The 24,391-nt window shown below is 43.1% G+C and overlaps 1 protein-coding gene across 3 annotated transcripts in view; it reads right to left on the bottom strand.

Annotated features, from left to right (window-relative positions):
* Nucleotides 1–24,391, bottom strand: part of RFX4 (regulatory factor X4) — a 132,861-nt gene that overhangs the window by 95,002 nt on the left and 13,468 nt on the right. For all 3 annotated transcript variants that reach the window (XM_038387701.2, XM_043519619.1, XM_038387700.2), the window contains exon 2: nt 9,760–9,846. In XM_038387701.2, the coding sequence (XP_038243629.1) occupies nt 9,760–9,846 (87 nt within the window). The remainder of the gene's footprint in view (nt 1–9,759; nt 9,847–24,391) is intronic.

The following is a 24,391-nucleotide window of genomic DNA, read 5'->3' as shown; positions in this document are numbered from 1 at the left end:
GAGGGAAGGGGAGCCCAACCTAGTTTTCCCCCATGACAGCTGCTCTGGAATCTCCCAGACATTCCCAGGACACTGTCTGCTGCATCTTTGACGTGGGCAGCATGAGGTCAGCCTCAAGGCAGGTCTACACTACTATGTTAGGTTAGCTTAACCTACATCGTTCAGGGCTGCAAAAAATTTCACATCCCATTCAATGTCATTAAATCAACCTAAACCCCACATAAACACCACTAGGTCAATAGAAAAATTCTTCTGTCGAGCTAGCTACTGCCCCTCAGGAAGGTGGATTTACTATAGTGACTGAAGGACCCTTCCACCACTGTTATAAATGTCTACACCACAGTGGCACATAGCAACAAAGCTGCAGTGCTGCTATAGCATTTCAATGTAGACAGACCCTTAGAAGTGTGTGTGTGTGTGTGTGCGCGCGCGTGCGGTTATTCCAGCAGGCTGCCAACATTTCCCTGAGGGAAAATGAATGAGAGAAGGGAAATGGCCATTTTTAGCAGTTTATATCTCAGCAAAACCTAAACAGAATTTTGTGAGACAAAGAAGAGACACTTCTGTAGCTGGAGGCATCCCTCCTGTTGAACGTTAAAAGTGTTCTGCAAACAATGGAGATCAGAGAGTTTGCAGAGAACGGATCACAAGAATCTTTCATAATGGAAAGTGTTTGGCAACCCAAGTACAGATATCACTACCAGACCCCCTACAATATGGCACTATCTAGCTTTTTTGCACACCAATGTCTTTTCCAATGCTGCTGATTTTTAAGATATAAAATCTATAAACAGATGCATAAAGGTGGCCTCAATTATTATTTCAGGAGCCATGCACAAGAGGCCAGAATTTATCCTTATGCCTCCTCTTCCTGTTATGTTTAGGGTTATTCTCACCAGATGTAAGGTCATATATTAACTTTCTATTTTATTGTCTAATTTATTAACAAAGATGGTAAACAAAATGGGAACAAGTATCTGACCTGTGAAACCCAATGGATACTATTCCCTCCACAGACTTCAACTTTTAAATTTATTCTTTCTGTTTTGTTCAATGGGCTATCTTTGAGATGCTTATCTTTTCATCTATACCAGCTTGATCTAATTTTCCCTTAGGTTATCATGTGGCACTGTATGAAATATCTTACCAATATCTAAATTATACAGCAGTATAGTCACTACCCCCATCCATTTACTTGCTATGTTTTCATGTAAGGAACTATGAGCAGGTGCCTTATCCAATCTGATAGCAAGCACAATTTATACACTATGAGTAGTCCAAACTCATTCCTCCAATGCACTTAATTTTATTAACACCAAAAATTAATTATAAGATCACAAACCCCAGGTAAAACCTTCTCCTAAGGTTGTCTGTTCCTGGGTTCCTCCTTTCAGACTTTGCAGCCCACACACTGGTTTCGGTTACATCATAGTAAAATCAAGAAACTGAGATCTGAAGGAGCTGTTGCTGGTTCCAGAACAATAATACATATGAATCCTGCAATCATTTTTCATTCCTTTCTAACACTTGGAAGCAGTGCTTAATTTATAATGAAAGAGGTGCTGGGGCTCAAGCAATTTTTTTTTACTTTCATAACTGATGCAGCAAGCCCCAGAGGTGCCAGGGCTCTGAATTGCCAAGCCTAGAAGTGCCAGGGCTCAGCCCTGGCAAGCCCTGACACAAATTAAGCACTGCTTTGAAGTGGAAGTGAGGAGAAGGCGGTCCCATGGAAGGAGAGGTTGAGGGGTAGATTGGTTTTTGTTTGTTTTTTCAAGGGGTGGTTTTTCGGTGTGGATAGGAGGGATAATTGCACCTGAATGAGGAGTCATGGGGGAGATGGACTGTACGTATGAAATTAAACATGCACCCATATACCTTTTTGTGTACAGGTTGCCTACTTCTCCTGTATACAATATCATCTTGTGATCTCAGTAGCTGATTGAATAGCAGAGCCATACATTATATTTAGCCTTCTTTTCATAAAGAAATACAGCCAATATTTTTTTCCTATTTTGCAAAATTGACATGAAATTGGAGATGGAATGTTCTGTTTGAAACTTGCCTCAGGTCAGGTTCTGCAACCAGTCATACAGCAAGGGGATAATAATGCGTGTCATTTCCCTTTACTTTTATGTTTATTCTTTTATTGCTTCACTGCAGAACAGTGCCTTACATTAAAATAAATTACTGTTATTTAAATGAATGCTAAGTACTCTGTAAAAGAAATATTGAAATGGGAACAAGTCCTGGCTCAAGGTACCTCCAAAACCAGAATTCTCAGTACCTCTATGGCTGCAGTTGTAGAAAAGCACTTGAAGTCCTGAGAGCTATCCCAACACCCCATTCATGTGTATGCATGCACACACTTGCGTGCACACATGGCCACTGCATAGCACTTTAAATGGCATCTCATCCCCAGGAACTGAGCTAGTGAGTCGGCTCGCAAGTCCAATGACAGCCATGGTTGGCAGACCCCCTGAAACCTGCTCACAGCCCCCCCAGGGGGCCCCAGACTTCTGGTTGAGAACCACTGAGCTAGATGAAGGTAAGTAGTTACCACATCTCTCACTCTTATGTAGCCATGGTGAGAATCTGGCCCGAGGGCAGATCCTGTATTCCTTGTACAGGCTGGGAGTTTCCAAAGCACCTAGGTGACTTAGGAGCACAAGTCTAATGGACTAGAGATGGTTGGAAAATTGACTTTTTTCCGCCCCATGAAAAATTTAAGTGAATTTTCCCCAAAATTTCCAGGGGACAATTTAGACTTTTCATTGAAAAATTGAAAACCAAACCCAGAAAAAGTTTCAGTTTTTGGTAAAAATTGAATTTTCTGACAAAAAAAATGCAAGGAAAGCAGATACTTTCAGCAAAAATTTTCATTTAGCCTAAAACCCAATTTTCTGTCAAAACTTTTCCACTGGAAATTCTTTTGATCAGCCCTACTATTGTCTTACAGTGGAAGTTAGACTGGTAAATCACTTTTGCTTCTGAAAATCTCACCCTATGGCAAAACACCCAGGGAAGCCAATGGGAACATTTTATGGGTAAGGACAATGAGGTCAGGCAACTTTTGTCTGAACTCTAATTTCTAATGCCTTTGAAGATGCACACAGCAAAGGAGAATGCTCTGAGAGTTCTCTACAGATTTAGATTTATACATTCGGTAAAATGGAATTAGTCCTTCAGCTATAATTGAATGCCCTAGAGACTGTCTAATTGTAATCTTCCTTACACTACTAGTACAATTGGATAGCATACACTTTATGAAAGATGTGGACAAATAGGAGAGTCCAGAGGAAAGCAAACATGATAAAAGGTTTAGAAAACCTGATCTATGAGGAAAGGTTAAAAAAACCAAACGCTGGGTATGTTTAGTCTTGAGAAAAGAAGACAGGGAGGGTGAGAGGGGTGGGGATGATAAGTTTCCTAATACGTTAAGGAATGTTATAAAAAGGTCTCCGGTCAATTGTTTTCCATGTCCACTGAAAATAGGATACGTAGTAATGGATTTAATTTGCAGTAAGGGGAATTTAGGTTAGAACTTTCTGACTACAAGATTAACAAAGCACTGGAATAGGCTTCTCAGGGAGGTTCTGGAATCCTCATCATTGGAGGTTTGTGCAACCTATTCTTAAAAACATCTGTCAGGGATGGTCTAGGTTTACTTGTTCCTGCCTCAACACTGGGGGATGGATTTGATATTTCAGGGTCCCTTCCAGCCCCACATTTCTATGATTCTATAATTCCGTCACAGAACATTAAAGCTGAAACCTTCAGAAAACCCTAAATTGTAATAGCCCATCCCCAAATCCTGCTGTTCTGCAGAATATGCCAAAGCAGAGGGAACAATAAAAGTTATTTCATTTCGGTTACTTGACAGGAGATGATGCCATTCCCTTTTACTAGAATTTTAGAACAATGGGAGTGCAGGGGTTAGAAAACTGGAAACTGATAAGGCATTAACCTAGAACACTGATGCTAAGCCAAATACTATGTGCCAGCTACGTGCAGAAAAGACCCTGAATGCAGGGTAAACAGGGTAAGCGGGGGCAGAGAGGCTGGTCAATCTGCAGCTACACAGTTTGACTAGTACTAGTCATACCTGTCTTCCACAAAGAAGCAGGGGAGTACAGCAGCCTTGATGGGCAGGGTGGGGGAAGAGGGAGAATGGCTAGGGATCTCTCCCTAGGGAAAGACCCATTTTCTCAGGCTGTGGTCTTGGACAGGGTATTGGTTTTATGAGCATAATCTAACCATAGGAAAGATGCATCAGGGGGAAATGAACTCTATAGCTTTTGCCCAAAGCCTCACTAAAAGCAAAACCTTGGAAACAAGGCTGGGAAAACTATAGTGAAAGGCAAACAGGGTGCTCACAAGAACAAACATTCTTTCACTTGAGATAGCACAAGACATGTACAGATCCAGACAAAACAAGATACACCAATATGCCATTCCCTGCCTCACTTTCCTCTCCACTCTTCAGGATTTGGGTCAGCATCTTTCTGGAGTTCCAGGTCCCCTCTCCAGGACTCCACTCCTTCAAGACGGGCTTCTCCTCTTTATCACAGAGCCGCCTGATCTGGAAGAATGAAATCCCAGAGGGGGAACTTGGAACCCTGCAAAGACAGTGACTTACACCCTGAAGAATACTCCAGGAGGGGAGGGAAGCGATGGAGGAAATAGCATATATGTATTTTATTGTTCTTGCTGGATCTGTATAGTTCTTTTGCTATCCAAAGTAAAGAGCAATTGGTTTTGGAACCTTTGCATAGTCTGTGTGTTATGTGCTTTCATCTCTCTCGTGTCCCCGAAGCGGTAACCATAAGCCAGAGTGCCCTCAAAGTTGGTGCTCTGGGAGGGGTGTGCTTAAGCTACTGGAGAGCCTGGGCAAGCTGGCTCTAGTCACATGGCCTAGGCTCAGCTCTCAGAAGGGGGTGCTGGATAGAGGATCTGCACCCCAGGAGTGTGCCTAGAGACCCAAAGCCAGAGGCAGTGCCTGGGCTCTGCTCAGACACAGGAAGCTTAAAAGCACAACGGCTCAGTGTGTGGGCCCAAGACAGCAGCCTGGTGTGTCTCGGGCAGGGGCAGCTTTACCAGGGACTGTGACAATAAAATCAGCTGACAGAACTCACTGCCACAATTATCACTAAAGTCAAGAACTTATCAGAATTCAAAAAGGGCAGTAAGACATTTATATGGACAAAAACCATCACCAGTCACATTACATGGGGGGCGGGGTGGGGGGGGAAGGGAAGACTTTTAAGGGATATAAATCCTTCTGCTTCAAGGAATAACCCCACCTCTAATTAACGTGAAGTTAGGAAGAAGTTTCTCTCAAGGATGGATTATGCCATAATTGCCCACTTTGTGGTTTTTTGCAAATGTCTTCTGAGATATTGGATATGAGACACTGTGGAAGACATGATACTGGATTAGATGGGGACCTCAGTTCTGATTAGCTATGGCAATTCCTTTCTACATATGTTTAAGAAAAATGAGAAAAATCTATCTGCTAATTTAGGTGCATTGAGTCAATGTTACTTTTATGGCTGTGGGTTTTGCAGCCACGGCTTCTGTGGGGGTCTGCAGGCATAGCACCACAGAAAGTCCTGAGGTTCAGAAATCAGTCCCAAGGGTCTGAATAAGTACCCTTAAAACTGCTGTGGCTGAGATGAAAAGCCTGCAATTAGGTATGGATGCTGAGCCAATGACTTCACATCAACCCAACAAGTTACCAGATATATGAGTGACTGACACATGGTCATACAAGCTCCTTTCACTCCTCATGTATTTAAAGGCACATCGGGAAGTAGAATCACCACAGAGACACTTGAAATATGGCACTTCTTTCCCTGATCCTGATTCTCAGAAGACCCATTACAATACACTGATAAACAATGGAATACAGATGGAAGACCCATTACAAAGACTATAACAACTATAATCTGCAACAATACAGATGGAATTTCCTTGGCTCACCAATCAAGTGGCTATTTTAGATGCTAACGGGACACCTGGGAGTTAGAGGAGGTTTAATACTTGCCATAAAGCAAAAGAACATTACCCAAAGTGACCTCGACACCAGTTAACTCCACCTGCAGTGGAAGAACTAGCCAATCAAACAAGCCCAAACCTGCCCAGCACCAATGTACTCTTTGCAGATCCAGAACAAAAAACTCTGGAGTAAGAGCTACCCATACTATAGGGCATTAATCAGACAGGGCCTGATCCGAAGCTCAAAGTTAAAAGAAAGACTCCGACTGGCTTGGACTAAGGGCCTGATCCAAAACTCACCAGAGTCAATGGGAGTCTTTCCGTTGACTTTGATGGGCTTTGGATTGGGCCTGCAGAGACCATGAGCATTCTGAAAAGCAGGACTGCTCAGCGTTGAACTCTTCGGCTATTAGGAATTAAGTCATATCAGACGTCACTTGAAAGATGGCTATACTCAGGTTTAGCACACAGTGTGAAATTGATGTTATAAGCATAGGCGGCGAGTTATATCTCCATTTGGTGCCTTAGCACCAGCAATATTCAGAACCCAGGGGCCCAGCTCCACCAATATTTGGGGCTGGGTGTCCCCCAAATCCCACCTGCCACCCCCCATGTCTTCCCTGAGTGTCCCCTGGCCCCCTCTTGCTGCCCCCCAGCCCTCCCGCACACCTCCCTGGGTCCTGGAGCAGAGCATCCCTGCCTCTGCCTCTTCCATGCAGCTCCCTGCTGCCTCCCTGCAGCAACTGCTGCTGCAGGGTCCTAGTGCCCCCCACTCCACTGCCAGGGCACACTGACTCTGAGCTTGCCCTTCCACCTCAGACCCTTCCCCTTTCCAGTGGGACCCTCCACCAGCACAGGGCCCCTCCCCGCCCGCAGTCACTGCTCCTGCCCCATGCTGGGCAAGGAGGGAGCCCCAGTGAGGCTATGGTCAGTGGCAACAGCAGGGGAGGAGGTGCAGGCAGCACCCCCCCCGGCACCCACCACAGGGGAGGCGAGGGAGGTTCCTGGACCTGAGAGGGGCCCTAGGAGCACATGCAGTGACAGTGGTGGGGGTGAGTGTGCTGCTGGGGAGAGCAGGAAAGGGGGGCTCCTCCCTCAGAGCTCGCTGCTGCCAGCAGGGAAAGGGCTGGGGGGAGTCCTCCTCTCTGGCCCCTGTCCCGGAGCAGCCTGCATGCACCCCAAACTCATCCCTAGCCCTGCCCCACCCCAGAGCCCACACCCCCAGCCAGAGCTTTCACCCACCCACCGCACCCTCAACCCTAGCCCTGAGCCCCTCCAGCACCCCAAACACCTTATCCCCAGTCCCACCAGAGCCCTCATTCCCCCACACCCTAACTCTCTGCTCCAGCCCTGAGCCCCCTCCAACACCACAAACACTCATCTCCAGCCCCAGCCAGAGCCTTCATCCCCCCACACCCCAACCCTCTGTTCCAGCCCTGAGCATCTCTAACCCCACAAACCTCCCAGCCCCAGACAGAGCCCTCACCCGCCACACTCCTACTCTTGCCCTGAGCCCCTCCCACACCCCAAACCCCTCATCTGCAGCCACCTCCCACAGCCCTCATCCCTGCACCCCTCCCTCTGCACCCCCTCCCATCCCCAAACTCCCTCTCAGAACCTGCACCCTGCACCCCAATCCCCTGCCCCAATCTAAGGCCTGCACCCTAGACCTCCTCCCCCACCCAAACTCCCTCCCAGAGCCTTGGGCAGGTGTGAGGTGGAGTTTGGGCGGGGCGGGTTCTGGGCACCACCAAAATTTCTACAAACCTGCCACCCCTGGTTATAAAAGATATTAATGATCTCCATCTACATGGGCAAACAAATGGTTGTTGTGAATCTGCCAGAATTATTTACAGAGAAACTCAATTAGAAGAACTCCTTAATTTCTAAAATAAACCCTGACAAATGAGTGGTTCTCAGCTAAACTCATCAGTTTACTTCAGTGAATTACAGCAGGTGTTCTCAATTTCGGGGTCACAAACAAGTGTCAGGAGGTTCCAACCTTTCTTCTCTTCCCATATTTCTAAATTAGAGTGTTGTCCCCCTAGATCCCTGAGCAGAAGGGAGCAGAGTCCCTGTATAGAAAGAACCACTGAATTATTGTACTGTCATATCAATACCATAGCAACTGGACATCCTCAGAGTATTTAATTCTCCCTTAATGCAAAAAGGGTGGAGGGGGGTGTGGTGGGGGGGAGGGGATGGAAGACAGTCAGGTACATTGGATGCAAAATATGGGGTTGTTATTTTTAGTTTTTAAAAGCATAGTAAAAAAAATAGCTTTTTAAAAAAATTCAGTTAAGAGTGTTTATGTTTAGACCTAAGCAAATCACCTGCAGGGTAAGAAATGCAAACATATATTGTAGCATGGGCTAACACATAAAATGCAAAGATGGAAAATGACTTACAATGTTTATTTTCTCTACCCAAATTGAGTAAAATGAAAAGAAAAAACCCAAATGGGGAAAAGGAAGTGCTGAATTAAAAAAAAATTAAAGGGAAACATCTTAAAAACCATTTCTGCCTGATTTTTAAACTTGTTACAAGCAACAACTAAAATTGCTATAACTGAAGATAATTAAAATACTTTTTCCTCTGACTAGATTTAAAATTGACACTGTCCCTTTAATAACTTAAGATATTAGTAGTATTGGTAAGGGCATATTTAACATGTGATTGTAATCTGAGAAAGTCTAATTTTTAAATACATAATGTACACATTAGGAAGGATTTATTAATCCACTGTTTATTGTTTTATTCTGTGTTCCAAGTGTCTAGTGGTCACCTGTCAAAAACAAAACAGATTTTGCTCTTGATCTAATCCTGACAGTTGCATTTTACAGGTCATAACTTTTTATACAGTGGACCCAGAATCCTGCAACCTATTCTATTCAGACAGACCCCTGTGCCTACACAGAGCCCTACTGATGCCCCGACTCAGAGTATCCTGATCTAACCAACAGACAACACTGCTTCCTCTTCAATACATTTTTAATGGGAGGCTAGCAAACATTCTAATGAAAACATGTATAAATGATCAGATATCACCGTAACCTGGCTCTTTGGACTACACAACTGAAACACTCTTTCATTCCAACAATGACTGGATATGGATACCTGAATATACACTATTTTACAGTCCTTAGATTGTAAGCTGTTTGGGGCAGCTGTCTGTTTGTACAGTGCCTAGCACAGTAGATCCCGGTCCATGACTGGTGTCTGTAGTTGTTACCACAAAACAAATAATAACTAATAGTTTTAAATCACATGTATAGTGTAACTGCCTTTTTGTGTTGTACAACAAGGTTCACTTCATTTACCAAATCATCGACTTGAAAAACAGCACAGTGCAACTACGTCTATGCCTATGCTGCAATCCAAGGTGTGCTTGCAGTACTGCTAAAAATAGCAGTACAGATGCAGTAACCCAAGCTTTAGCAAGGGCTGTACAAACATGCCAGAATCCAAGGTATGTACTTGCACTGCTAGCCCCTGTTGAAGCCAGAGACCCCATGTCTGCACTGCTATTTTTAACTCTGTCAACATGGGCATTCCTACCTGAACTGCAATTGCCCCTTGTATTGCAGTGTAGGCCTACCCTCATTATAAGGCATGTAATTTTTTCTTTATATATTCAATATCATGATGAAATAAAGATAGTTTTTGAATGTAAGCATCAATGTTACAATGGCATGTTTAAACAAGTTAACTTCTGTACGTGGGCATACCCATAACCTCACTTAAACTGAATTAAAAATTACTTACTTTCATCATTAGAAACATTCCCCAGAGAGGTATGACTGGAATACCGTTTGTTTTCACTTTCATTGAGACATCTTTCAATCCAGCTCTCTGCAAAATAACAAAATTGCTTTTTTGTCTTTTGTGTAAATACAAATCTTTTGAATGATCTGAAGTCTACAATACAATTAGGCTTGCCAACTTTCTGACTGCAGAAAATGGGAAGAAGTTGGGGTGCATGGGGGGAGGCTCAGGGCTGGGGTGCAGGAGGGGGTTGGGGGTGCAGAGCAGGCTCTGGGCAGCACTTACCTGAGGTAGCTCCCAGAAGCAGCAACATGTCCTCTGTTTCCTAAGCACAGTGGCAGCCAGGGAGGCTCCGTGCCAGGCCCTCACCCACAGGCACAGTCACCGCAACTCCCATTGGCTGCAGTTCCTGGCCAATGGGAGCTGCAGAGCCAGCTCTCAGGTCAGGGGCAGCCTGCATGACCTTCCTGGCCCCCCTGCACCTTGGGGTGCAGGGACGTGTCATCACTTCTGCGAGCCGTGCAGAGCCAGGGCAGGCAGGGAGTCTGCCTTAGCTGCTCCACCAACCAGACTTATCGGGCCAGTCAGCGATGCTGACCAGAGCCACCAGGGTCCCTTTTCGACCAGTCGAAAACAAGACACTTGGCAACCCTAAATACAATCTTTTCTTCTTCAACGCTTAGCCAGACAGTCGGCCATAGCAATAATTCTCCATTTGGTCTGTTCCTGCACAACTGCAAAGGCTTGACAGCCTGAGAGACCAACATCGGAACAGACTTGATGAACCCTTGTATTGGAGGTCTCCCCCCAAAGTCCAACCTGTATCTCATTGGGGTAGAGGAGGTGTAACATCCGAAGTTGGGGATTGCTTGTTGGAGTTATGCCATCAGCAATGAAGGCTTGTCCGAAATATTACCTTGGGCTTTATGCCAGGTGGCCAGATCCAGCGTAAACCCTGAAAATGATGGCTAACACAGGCGGCGAAGATGCAGGGCAGCAGCTCCACCTAGCTACCTGAGGCGAAGGAAGTTAGAAAGACTCAATGGCCCGGGTTGCACAGCGTGAAGCCAGTATTGGCAGACTAGATAAAAGGTGGCGTTACCGCACCTCCATCTTGAGGCATTTCCCTGGATAATTGTTCGCTCTTCTCAATACAATACAGCACCACAGGTTTTGCTAGAGGCCTTTCAGCTGGATTTCACTCAAACCTTGCCCAAACCCACGTACAAGACGAATCATCTTCCTGCCTTCAACTATCAGATTTCTGTTTTAAAAAACTACACAGGCTGAGTGAGATGTGTCCATGTACATTAGGAGTCTTCTTCATAGAGACCAATAATTTCTCTGACACATAATTTAATGTGACAAGACAAGTCAAGGGCCCGGTTCTCCTGAAATGCTTTCAAAATTATGCAGAAAGAAAAGGAGTACTTGTGGCACCTTAGAGACTAACAAATTTATTAGAGCATAAGCTTTCGTGAGCTTAATTGAAACAAATGCACTATGCATACATTTCTAGGCCTCAATCTTGCAAAGACTTGTGCATGATTTCAATGAGACTCTTCACATGTATAAAGTTAACCAAGTGTGCAAGTCTTGGCAGGGTTAGAACCCACACAGAGGCCCAATCCTGGAATCAGATACACTCAGGTGGACACTTATCCCCTCACGAATTCCTCCTCCCAGCAGATACAAGTGTCTGGCCATGGAGCTTTGATTATAGGACCTTGGCCTTAGATGCCAGGTCTTCAGGGCAAGGATTGCAGCTTCTCATGTGTGTGCTTGTACAGCTCCTAGAACAATGGAGCCCTGAGTCTGGCTGGACACTACTGCAATTAATGTAATTCTTCCTCTCACAAAACTAGTATTAATGGTCATGTGTACAGGCAGGAAGAGGTAAAGACTGGTGGAACTGACCATGGCCATAGGTGGGGTAGGAAGAGGGTGAACATAAGGCTGCAAAAGTGGCCCCATACTTGCAGCAGGTAAGCAACCCAGCAGAGAAAAGAAAGACTAAGAGAGAAAAGACTAAGTTAGTCAGACCCTGGTATATAGCAGATAGCCAGGGCCAAGAGTATTGAAAGGGATCTGGATGACTACACACTCACTTTATATCACACATCTCACTACATGAGAGACCTAAAACATTAATTTCAGAGAGCAGTGATGGGCTGGCGGAGGTCCAGGGGATGGTTGTCTATGAGATTTAGCATCCTAGTGGGTAAACATGAGCACACTGGCATTTTGCGGGCAGCTCACTGCATTGCTAAAGTGTATCCGGTGGTTTTAGAGTGTTAATTTGAGGGTATACTTTGAAGTTATAAAAACAGGACATGTACAACTTTGGTTAAGAATTGAATTTGAATAAATAAAGACGTAAGCAATCATGGCCAGACAACATCCATGAAAGCAGCCTCATGCACCCAGGTTCTCACACACACACGCAACAGGGGTCCATACAGAAGTACTCAAGAAGGGCAACGTGAAGCGGCAAATCACACGTTTGCCAGGACCCTACCATAAGTCTTCAGTTATAGTTGGGCACATGCTGTTCGAGCTGGTTAGCCCCTGGACCACAGGTCGCAGCAGCTTCATGTTGCACCACCCCCTCTCTCTATTCCATGTGGATTCCTGAAAGGAATAATGTTGTAGTGCAGCCTTCATTCCCTTAATTATGGCCATATTTGCATGCACCACCTCCCCTTTCTTAACTGTTTGCAGATTCTGTGCACATAGGCAACACATTCACCATTAGACTGCAAAGCACCCAAGAAGTATCAGACCAATAATTCTCTCATTCCTAGAATTTACTCCCTTTGCCAATGAGAATCAAGGATTTTCCACACTTTTTCAGGAAGGCAGCTAAAGCAAACAAACACTACAGCAACATATAGCTATTGTTTCTGGTATGTTTATACCCTCTTCAGAAAGCTATTCCTCTTTCTATCACATCCAGCATGGCCATACATAAGACCACCCTGAGCCCAGTGGCTTAAAACCTTACAATAGAACCTTGATAACTAATCTGTACTTTACCCAGTCACAAACCACAAGTCTGGCTTTCACAGAAGAAAAGATCCTGCTGAAGTTTTGCTGCAGGTAGATCCAGTACACTGGCTAAGGGCCATATGCCACATTATCTCTGCACCATGTCTGGTGTTCCTGCCACATGCTGAAATTGACCCAGTGATGCTGCGAATCCCTCCTGCTCCTTCAGTGCAGTGGGGCAGAGCAAAAGAGGCCCTCAGCAGCAAAGGGGAACCAGGCACTCAGGATTACAGCAGAGTGAGGTCTGTCAGAGGCCTCTGAGAAAGGCGACCCCACCTCTTTGACATGAGCTCTTCAGAGAGCAGCCTGTGCTGCTTATACGCATCTCATGGCATTGAGCTCAGCTGCTGGGAGTAAAAGCAAACATAGCTGCCACCACCTCTGAGCAGATAGACTGATCCTCTGGTCTTCATCCTTCTAACAAGAGCTGTGTGAGTCATCCTAGCAACAGGGAGCTGGCAGTAGCCATCTGTATTTATCTTCAGTGCCTGGGCCGGGGGCTGGACTGGCGGCAAAGCTTTCTCAAGGTTTTATTTTGTGGTATTTTTCTTGTCAATATCTTTACACGTACTGAACCCACTGTCTTCAATTAATACCATGACTTAGATTCATTTAGAAGGCTGACGAACTATAGTTTGCACAATCCCCCCACCTCTTAATGCAGTCACCTATGGGATGAGACACAGTTGCCGTTTAACAATGTACTGCAACCCTAAACTTAGTGGCGGATTCCACACACCACTATCTGCAGCACCCTGGGTTTTCCCCTGTGGTCTCACATTCAAGGATCTATCAAACCTCTTCCAGTATGAAAAATTATTTGACCTGCCAAGCAGCAAAGAATAGAGGAAATTAACCCTGAGTCTCAATGTTCAGAGGATTATTGGCAAATTTACCATATAACAGAGCACATTACAGAACCTGGCTGAAAAAGGTCTGCTTCTTTAAATGATGTGACTGGCATTATGAGATGAGTAATGGAGATCTGGCTATCATAGCCAGTGCTAATTGGTGCAGTCAGACATTCAGCCAGGCATTTCCTGTGCACCTGGATCAAGATTTCCAAAATTGGGTCCCTAAAGTTAGGCTCCTAAAACCATTTTTAGCACCTGTAATAAATGAGCTTTGCAAAAGGGCTGAGCATCCACCAGTTCTCACTGAAGTTGCAACAATGATTTGCTGTATTTTTGCTTGAAATCAGCAGGATTCTGCCCATGTGGATCTAATTGTGGCATCAGGGTGCAGATTTGCAAATGAGGACAGAATATGTATTAGATTGTTTTGTAGAGCCCACCTGCCAGGTAGTTTTGGCCCCAAATTAACTGTGGAGGAAACTATTTTATTTTTTTTAAAAAGTTTTTACAAAACCTAACATCCAACACGAATAAGAATATTTTCGTGCATTTCTTAAAAAGCACAAACATGTTTTTGCAGAAATTTAACTATTGCTATCAGGGACTTGCAGAGCCCAAATATGGCAGCAGTGTGCTAATGAAAATTTTTTTTAAAAAAAAGAGCGAGAAAGAAACTGACTAGAAACAAAAGTGAAGCTGGCTGGTCTAGTTTAGTTTCTCACCTGAGCAAAACAAAGCAAACAAACAAAAAACAAAAAAAAGCAAACTAAAAAGTGAAAAGTAAGTTTGATTTTTAAATTCTTTCAGATCTTAATAATAGAGGCCATGACCCGACAAAAACAACCATATAGGCAGACCCCTGAATGTGCACAGACCCCCTACAGACTTCAGCAGGGCTCTAGGCAGGCCTTGAGTCTCACTGTATGGTTGTCTTTTCAGGGTTGAGCCCTTAGTATTGTTCTGTGACCTTGGGGTCTACATATTGGTTGGTTAGCAAAGCCAGGCACAGTTCCCACAACAACAATGCAAACATGAGCTCCATGAAACAACAAAAGCACATCTATTTATTGAAGGAATAGAGTACAAAGGCAGCTCCCCTCGTCCTGCTAGGGCAGTTTCACTTTGTCCCTTCCACAGGAAGCATGCACACCCATCCGTCCCTAAACTTCCTCTAAGAATTACTTCCCAAGGCAGAAGTATTTCTCACATGGGAGGAGTCAGACATTTTATGGGCTGCCTGTGGGTGTGCTTACTAATATTTAATATAGTCACCCCATGGGGACTCTGATTAGTAATACAATACAGTAACTCTGTTACACTATTAGTAAAGAACAAGGTAAGGATTTTTTTCAATATAGTTTTTGAGATGACGGTGCCTCTTTAAATAATAAGTAAATATATCAGGGACTAAAAGTGGACTGTCAATCAACCTGTCATTTTACATGCTGCATTTTGCAAGCTTTTATATATTTTTTGGTATGGAAGTGAAGACAAGCCCATTATAAATATTACACCATTTCTGTATGACTGAAAGAAGCAGATTCTTAAAACCAAGGTAATTTTTCATTCTTGATTCCCTTGCTAAATAACTTGAGAATAGGACAATTAACTTCAGAGTACTTTCATAAAGACGGTTTGAAGGTGTTGCCTCAAAATAATAAGCATTTCCTGGACTAAATGAAATTTGCCAAGGTATTATCATAAAGAATGAGGCTGAAAACCAATGTATTTATTAGCCCAAAATATTTTTTTTATTGTGTCGAATGAAAGCACACTCAAATTGTTTCTACATGGACATTTTTAATGTTCTAAATTAAACTCAAGCTTTTATTTTTTTAAATTCTCTCTCACAGAAGATTGACAGCATAATTTTCTTTCCTGTTTTTTTCTCTTCTCTGTCATGTAAATGTTGGCATTTTTCTGCTTCAGCTAAAGGGATTGAGACACTGAAATGACAGAGGATGTTGTGAAGGCCAAAACTATAACAGGGTTCAAAAAATAATTAGATAAGTTCATGGAGGATAGGTCCATCAATGGCTATTAGCCAAGATGGTCAGGGATGCAGCCCCATGCTCTGGACATCCCTAGCCTCTGACTGCCAGAAGCTGGGAGTGGGCACCAGTGGATGGATCACTTGATGATTGCCTGTTCTGTTTATTCCCTTTGAAGCACCTGGCATTGACCACTGTTGGAAGACAGGATACTGGGCTAGCTGGACCATTGGTCTGACCCAGTATGACCATTCTTATGTTCTTATATGTATTGCTGGCAAACAGCTTGAAAAAATTCTCAGTACAGGAGCTGAGAGATTATTGTAACCAGTAAGACTTTGTAAATTTGTATATTCAAAGACTAGCTATTGAGATTGAGATATACAGTGTTTATGTAAATTCCTACATTTTGACTGGCTAATAATGACTGTTAGCCAGAGTAGATTGTAGTTGATGTTATATATGTGAATAATTGTACTGAAGGGGAACTCACAAGAATCATAGATTTAAGGCCAAGAGAGACCATTATGAGCATCTAATCTGGCCTTTATTTTGTCTCAACCAATCACAGTGCAGGGATTTTCCACCAGTTATGCAATATTCTGCAATTTGAATGTGGTTGTATGATTGACATTGTATGGTTATTTCTCAGTATCCATAATGCCAATGTGCAATCTCTCCACTCTGTAAACCTGGAGTGATTGGCTCCTGAACTCAGAATTTTCAAGTGTTTTGACAGCAATAAATAGGACCATTTACTTAAGCTTTGCACAAGGAATCAGGATTCACCCTATATGGATTGCTTCAATTTGCTGATTGCTGAGTCACCTCTGAAGTGGAATATGGCTGCTGTTAGAGCTAGAAATGGGCCAAAGGAAAAACTTTTGATTCAACCACCCACACACTCCGATGGTTTGGCAATTGAACCTGAATGCGATCCATTCCTACTTTCTGTTTATCGCTTTAGTTATAACCTTCAAACAATACTACAAAGCAGATTTAAAACTGAGTGCTAAGCAATTGAAGTAGAGGGGAAGTTAGGTCTACAGATTGTGAATATTGAAAGCAGAAACTGGCCTGCACACCATTGCACTTGCAAAGAGTGCCATGAGATATTTAATATCCAGATGTAGTCAAGGAGATTTCATTTTACATTTTATCTGAGAGATGGCAGTTCCTGCAACACACTGAACCTTACTACTGTGTGTGAAAGTATTGTTGACCTGACCTTATCCCACTTTGTGACAAGACCTATGCACTATATGCAGCATAGGCAAGAGCAGTAACGCAAGAGACCTACAGGCCTGCATCCTGTAAGACTTAGCTTAAGCTAAGAGCATATGCTGGGCCGTGGTATTTTGACACAGATAACAAACTAGGCCAACCTCTAGCCTAGCACAAGTCCCTAGCTGTCCATTATATGCAACCCCCGCCCCCCCAAACCTGCAAAAGCCTCTAGACAAAACACTGCCACAAGCAAACCGCAGATCTTGATAATAACAAAGTGCGTCAGCACAATGCTAATTATAAAGCTGTTTACCTTGGCTCCTTATAAGGCTTTATTAACAATGCTTGAATGATAAAAAAATTAAGGAAATGTATCATTTGACTGAAATGTAAAATACTATATAAGACTGGTATTATAGGGGCAGGACAGAGGGAGACCAAGGTGGCACCTGTGTGTGACCATCTCTGTCTCCTTCTCCCTGCATGCTTGTATTCAAAAATAAAAAGACCTCAGACTGTTTGAACCAAACAGATGGTGTGACTCATTTTCCACAACACTACCATGCTGTGGTATTGGTTCAACATTTTCAGAGGGAAGAATTCCATCTACTACATCAGTCACCACCACCTCGTTTTGCAGCTAATCCCAGTGCTGACCCAGCCAGCCACGATTAGCTATTCTTGTGACATCTCAAGCCAAGAAGGTGTGGCTTGGGACAACAAATATGGTGGGTGTAAGGAGGGACTGGATAGCTCAGGGGACTGCCCCTAGGATATGGAATCTTCCATCTCTAGTTCTCCAGATCAAATGCAGCCCTTCACTTTACTAACCAAATATCATTACTAGAGAAAGACTGCCCAATGCCCTGCGTGAACTGACTTGGTGATCTTACACCTGTTCCTAGTGGGTAAGTGTTCACATCAGAAAAAACATGGTTCTAATAGGCCCCCGTGGTAGCAGTCTCTGGAGAAAGGCTGCTGACTGAGTGGTTTATGGAGACTGAACACTTTTCTCATCTCTAGCCTGAAGCACATTGATATGAAAGACCCTTTCATTTCTGCTGCCCATGTGGGTGGATAGAGAACTTCAGCCTCCACAACTGTGGTTATCACAATGGGGCGACAATCCTGGTACGGGGTCTTTGCATGCTATTGCAATGCAAATTAGTAATAATGATAGTAAAAGGAAAAACAATAGTACGTCTTATTCTAATATTTCTTCTGGGGAAAAAGAAGTCCACACATTACAACACTGTCATGACCCAAATCAATCAACCATACTAACACAGAGGACAAGTCAGGACTTTTAAACTCCCAAGCCCTATTCTCCTTAACAGAATAAAACACTGTTGGCCATTGGTCTTTGCAGGACAGCCTCACCAGAGTATACCCAGCAAATCATTAAGGGTCTAATCCAGCACCCACTGAAGTCAAAGAACAAACTCTCATTGACTTCAGTAGGCGCAGCAGCAGGGCCTAACAGCTATCAACTGAAACACAAAAGTGTACATGATCGGATCTAATTGTTGAACATAACATTACTGGAAGAGGGACCTGAATAAAGCCCACTGAAGTCAATAGGGTCTTTCTATTGCTTTCAACAGGCTTTGGATCAGATGCTAAATCCATAAAGCACTACCTATATATAAATAAAACTTTCCTAGTGGCTCCGTTTTCTCCAGGAGCTAAGCCTTCAGTGTCTTTAATATTTATTTATTTATGAACGCTACTGGTGGTGACGAAAACCCTCTAGCAGGGACCAGAATGTAACAGGTCTATAGTTATTTCATGAGTGTGCAAACAGATGAAACAATGGAGCAAACTCATCCCTGGCATCACTCCCTTTTAACAGAGTTACTTCTGAATCGAATTTGACCCAATAGCTATAAGAGACTTGTCTAGTTTATCATAAGGGGTGTCAACTGCATAGCCTAACGACAACAGTTTTAAATTGACAACATTTAACTATTTCAGTGCTAATCATTTGAGCATTAACATCTACCTGTGTTTATCCACTGTGGTTGAGTAGCATGGAAATTAGGCTGGAAAAGATCTGGCAGATCATTTTAACCATGTTCTGGGGCCCTGCTAGGGTTGTTCCCTACTGTGCATTCTCTAGGGCTTTGTCTAGTCTAGTTTTAAATGTTCCATCCCTTCCCTGGAGATGGATATTATTCACTCTAATAGACTCTTCCCTGCTAGGAAGTGTATCTCCAGCCTAACGTTTCTTTTTCTTAAATTCATCCTATTACTCCTAGTTATTATACCAAGGCTTGGAGTGAGCACTCCAGAAAGAGGGGGAAAGAGAAAAGGGAAGAGGGACAGCATTTATGAGAGGAAAGGTGAAGGAAGTAGCAGCCCACAGAAGAAGGTGGTGTGGGGAGAATTGAGGGGAGAGCAAACTAAGGTGGAAGCTTAGTAACGAGGCCATGAGTCAAGCACCACCAGAATATTCTCCCCCCAGTTCAACCCTTGCTGCCAATAATACAGAGAACTAGTCCATCAGACTTGGGACCAGCTCTCTAATAGTGTGCACTACAGGTGATTATGAAGCAGCAAGTCATGGACAGGATTATAGCAGAGTTAGCTATACATCACTTGTTCTGACTAGAAACCCACTCATGTCTTGCTCCTTCCTTATCTCCTGTAACACACACTGTTTAGTTTCTAGTTGCATACACCAAATGCCTCCATCGCCTGAGAAGCACACTATGGTATGCACTGTTGGAAGTGTCCTAGGGTTGACTACAGCAGAGCATTAGAAGCTTTTGAAAGAGTCCCTCTCTTTTAAAGGGGAAAAAAAATCATGCTAGCTCTGAAAACTTCACCAAAACACTGAGATTTATTTCCTAGCACCAGCCACCTGACATGGGACTGGGTTACAAACAATTACATGCCTGGTACATGGCAGGGATCAGTCGCCACCAATTCTAGTGGGTGACGTTACGTCTTTTTTAAAACAGCCAAACAAACAAATGCAACTAATATACTATCAACCCAAACCAACCACCAAAAATTAATATGGACAATTAATAAAACACGGAGAGACGTTTAGGCTGTAGGTTAGAGTAGATAACATCAACCGCCAGGGCAAACAAAAGGATTCTTCTACCTCTTCTGGACCATTAGTCAATAACGATTACCTTTCAAGCTCAGTGGCTTTCTGATCACCTGGCCAACTTGTTCTCAGAACAGTTCTTTAGGTGGATCTGCTACCTTGATCCTGGATTTGCTGTTTTTTTGTAATTTCATTGTTGTTGACTGGATGTGCATTATGTCAGCCCATCCAGGAGCACTGCTGGTAGTATCTTGGGTGCCCATTACCTTGGCAAGTTGCCAGACATGGCCTCTTTGAAATCTAACATTCTCTCCCACTCGCAACAGGGGTAAGTGTCTAGCATTCTTGTTGTAGTAGTTTCTTTGTGTTCTAGTTTCTTGGACTATCATTCTGTTGGAACTACTTCAGGGTTAATTGTCTTTGGTCAAAGAAACATGTTAAAGGTCTTTGTCCTTCCACCCATAAATCTCTGAACTGGTGGTCCTAATGAAGCATTGTGAGGGGTGTTGTGATATTCCAACAGTGCCAAGTATGGACCCCATGAATCCAATGGGGCCCTTTTGTTTTGACTTGTGTGATAACCCATTTTATGGTGTGTAGTATGGGCTTGCCCTGGTGTGCTTGAACTGATACACCTGAAAGAGTTGTGAATTATAGCCCATTATTTGTTGTTAACTGGAATCTCACGGTGAGCAAACCATGTTTAAACTGTGCTATTATCTTGTTACTTCATGTGTTGTGCAACAGCTCAGTTTTAAAAATCTGGAGTAGTATTTCACCCAAGAAGGCATATTTCAATTTTAAAAGACTGGCCCAAACCTTGGACCAAGGACATTCAGGAATCTTATGTGGTTGCAATGGTTCATTTGCATTCTGATTCCTCTATTTCACTACAGATCTTATTTTTCATAGCAGCATTTATGCCTGGCAAGACAGGAACATTTCAAACTCTTCCTTACCCTCCTCAGGAACCACATGGAGATTTATGTTTGGAATATCTGACCTCATGTTGTGCGTGGAATTATGATGACAGCCATTCTCCAGAATCCCACATATTTTGGGCAGTAGTTTTCACCGACATTGTAAACATGCACTCTTCTTTGGAATGTCAAGTCCATTTCTCACAGTTGCCTTACTTTGACTTAGTGATCAGTTATACCAGAAATAAACTGATATCTAATTGATCCATCTGTTAACTATTCAAATTCACCTGACCTAGTCATTACATAGCTCTGCAACATGATAGTCAATCATCTGCCCCAGCACCTGTTTTGTTTTTTTTTAAAGAATATATGCCTTGAATGTATTCCGGAATTTTTTGGATGACTTTGTCAGTTTGCAGATACATTCATGCTCTCATTTTAATGTATTATGTAGATCTCCAGTGATTCTGAGTCTGCTGCACATAGCAGTATGGAAGATTTTGTCTTCTCTGATTTCTCTGCAACAACATTTCCTTCCAGGAAAATTTGAAAGTTCACAATCACCTCCTCCTTTTCTGTGCCAGGTTCATTTCCAGGCAGAAGGACAGCTCCCTCTCTGCACTTTTGCCAAAAATTCCATTTACTTTGAACCCCATGTAATCAATGTGTGGCACACACGAGTGTTCATAAGAGACTGGTCTTTGTTTCTTGGTCCCAGTCACCTGGTAGGGGTATCCACTCACTAGTGGCTTTTTGGGGAAAATCATCATGATAACCCTTGAACTTCAACTCACTAGTGCATGAGAAGAGGCATGAAAGCCCCAAACCTTTGATTCAGTCCCACAGGGGTACAAAACTAAAGTGAGTTGGCTGGATAGAATATCTGCTGGTAATAGCTCATCTTAAGTGATCACTCTCCTTACAGTGTGTATGATAAAACCCATTGTTTCATGTTCTCTGTGTGTGTATATAAATCTCCACACTGTATTTTCCACCAAATGCATCCGATGAAGTGAGCTGTAGCTCACGAAAGCTTATGCTCAAATAAATTTGTTAGTCTCTAAGGTGCCACAAGTACTCTTTTTCTTTATTGCTAATACAGACTAACACGGCTGCTACTCTGAAACAGGTCTACACCAGGGGCCCATGCTATGTTTCCTTCTCTGCAACAGGTGCTGCTGAATCTAACAGCAAGCCAAGTTGGCCCAGCACAGTGATCAGTGCTTAAAGTGGTCTGAAAAAATGTGTGGGGTCTATAATAATCCGGGAGATGCAACTTCTGTAAAACTGTGCTTAAAGTGTGCCCCTCAATGACCTGGTTCAATTCTTAATTATTATTTTTTGCCAGGTCTGTGATCCCTTGTGACCTCTCCTCCTACACACACTTTAAGCACTGAGGTGGTGCATCAGTAAGACACGCAGGCAAAGAGGACAAAGCAAGAAGACAAGTGATGAGGGGGAAGAGACAAGAAAACAATGACAATAGGGATGGGAGATGAGGAAGACAATTGAGAAGGAAAAGGAAAGGGGGAGGAAGAGGAAATATTGGGGGTGGGGGGAACTGGTAAAAGGAGGTAGCCAAGAAGAAAGGAAGATGGACGGAGAGAAGATAAAGATGGAGAAGATACCAAGCAAACAGAGAAAAGGGAGACCGGGAGAAAAGAGAAAAACTATACAAGAGCCAGAGAAATCTGTCCCATCAAAAAGAGCACCACTTGCCAGACCCATACAGAAATCTTGATTCTCAAAAAAGTCCAGATGGGCCATCTGGATTGGCAGCAGCAATATGGAAGGACCCAAATACTTAAAAAACAAAAACAAAAAACAAAAAAACCCAGCAAAACAAAGCAATAGAAATGAAGATATACTAAAGAGAAAAGAATAGTATTTCTTTTAGAATTTAAAAACGCATCTGGAGCATATCTGTTTTACAAAATTAGAAGGGGTGGTAATCAATAATAAATAAAATAATATTAATTAATTAATTTATTAACAATGTGCTCTAGGCCATCCTAGAGGTCACAGCAAAGATCAGTGTCCCACAGTACTGTGGACTGTACATATACATACTAAGAGGTCTTGTCAGAAGCTGGGAATGGGTGACAGGGAATGGATCCCTTGATGGTTACCTGTTCTGTTCATTCCCTCTGAAGCATCTGGCACTGGCCACTGTCGGAAGACAGGATATTGGGCTAGATGGACCTTTGGTCTGATCCATTATGGCCATTATGTTTTATCCCACAGAGCTTACCAGCTAAATATATTTCTGACAGGTTTCTCAACAGCTCTCCACTCAGACCCCAATACACACAAATTAGAGATTCAAAAACCTAGAGCAAATTCAATTCCTTCTGCTCCTTCTCCCCTCAGAAAGTAGCACAAGTTTCTCAAACTGTGAGGCTGACCTCCCAGAGAAGGCTCCACTCCCCACTATGTGCAAGCAAGGCCAGGGAACAGGAAAAAAGAAAAGGGCTAAGACAAGAATCTAGTCCTGAATATTCAGCGCTGAATGCTAGCTGCTCAATAGAGGGGCTGTTTGCAGGAGCTCCAAGTGGAAATGATCCAGCAAGCTGGAGAAATAAACAGGCTGCTCTGTCCATGTGATTAAAATGCTCTCTAACTGCAATCTCCCAGTCCATGAACCCTCCTCCCCTCCCCCATGAATTCTCTTTGCTGACCCTACCCACACCAATTAAAATGTTTATATTAGGTCTGTCAATTAATCGCAGTTAACTCATGTGATTAACTCTGGAAGATTAATCGCGATTTAAAAAATTAATTGCAATTAATCACAGTTTTAATTGCACTGATGAACAATAGAATACCAATAGAAATTTATAAAATATTTTTGATGTTTTTCTACATTTTCATATATATTGTATTCTGTGTTGTAACTGAAATCAAAGTATATATATTAGTTTTGATTATAAATATTTGCACTGTAAAAATGATAAACAAAAGAAATAGTATTTTTCAATTCACTGTAGTGCAATCTCTTTATCGTGGAAGTGCAACTTACAAATGTAGGGGAGGTTTGGTACACAACTGCACTCAAAACCAAAACAATGTAAAACTTCAGAGCCTACAGTTCATAGAATCATAGAATCATAGAATATCAGGGTTGGAAGGGACCCCAGAAGGTCATCTAGTCCAACCCCCTGCTCAAAGCAGGACCAAGTCCCAGTTAAATCATCCCAGCTAGGGCTTTGTCAAGCCTGACCTTAAAAACCTCTAAGGAAGGAGATTCTACCACCTCCCTAGGTAACGCATTCCAGTGTTTCACCACCCTCTTAGTGAAAAAGTTTTTCCTAATATCCAATCTAAACCTTCCCCATTGCAACTTGAGACCATTACTCCTCGTTCTGTCATCTGCTACCATTGAGAACAGTCTAGAGCCATCCTCTTTGAAACCCCCTTTCAGGTAGTTGAAAGCAGCTATCAAATCCCCCCTCATTCTTCTCTTCTGCAGACTAAACAATCCCAGCTCCCTCAGCCTCTCCTCATAAGTCATGTGCTCTAGACCCCTAATCA

The sequence above is a fragment of the Dermochelys coriacea genome, chromosome 1, assembly GCF_009764565.3.
Source record: "Dermochelys coriacea isolate rDerCor1 chromosome 1, rDerCor1.pri.v4, whole genome shotgun sequence".
NCBI lineage: Eukaryota > Metazoa > Chordata > Testudines > Dermochelyidae > Dermochelys > Dermochelys coriacea.
This window is presented reverse-complemented; position numbering and strand designations above follow the sequence as displayed.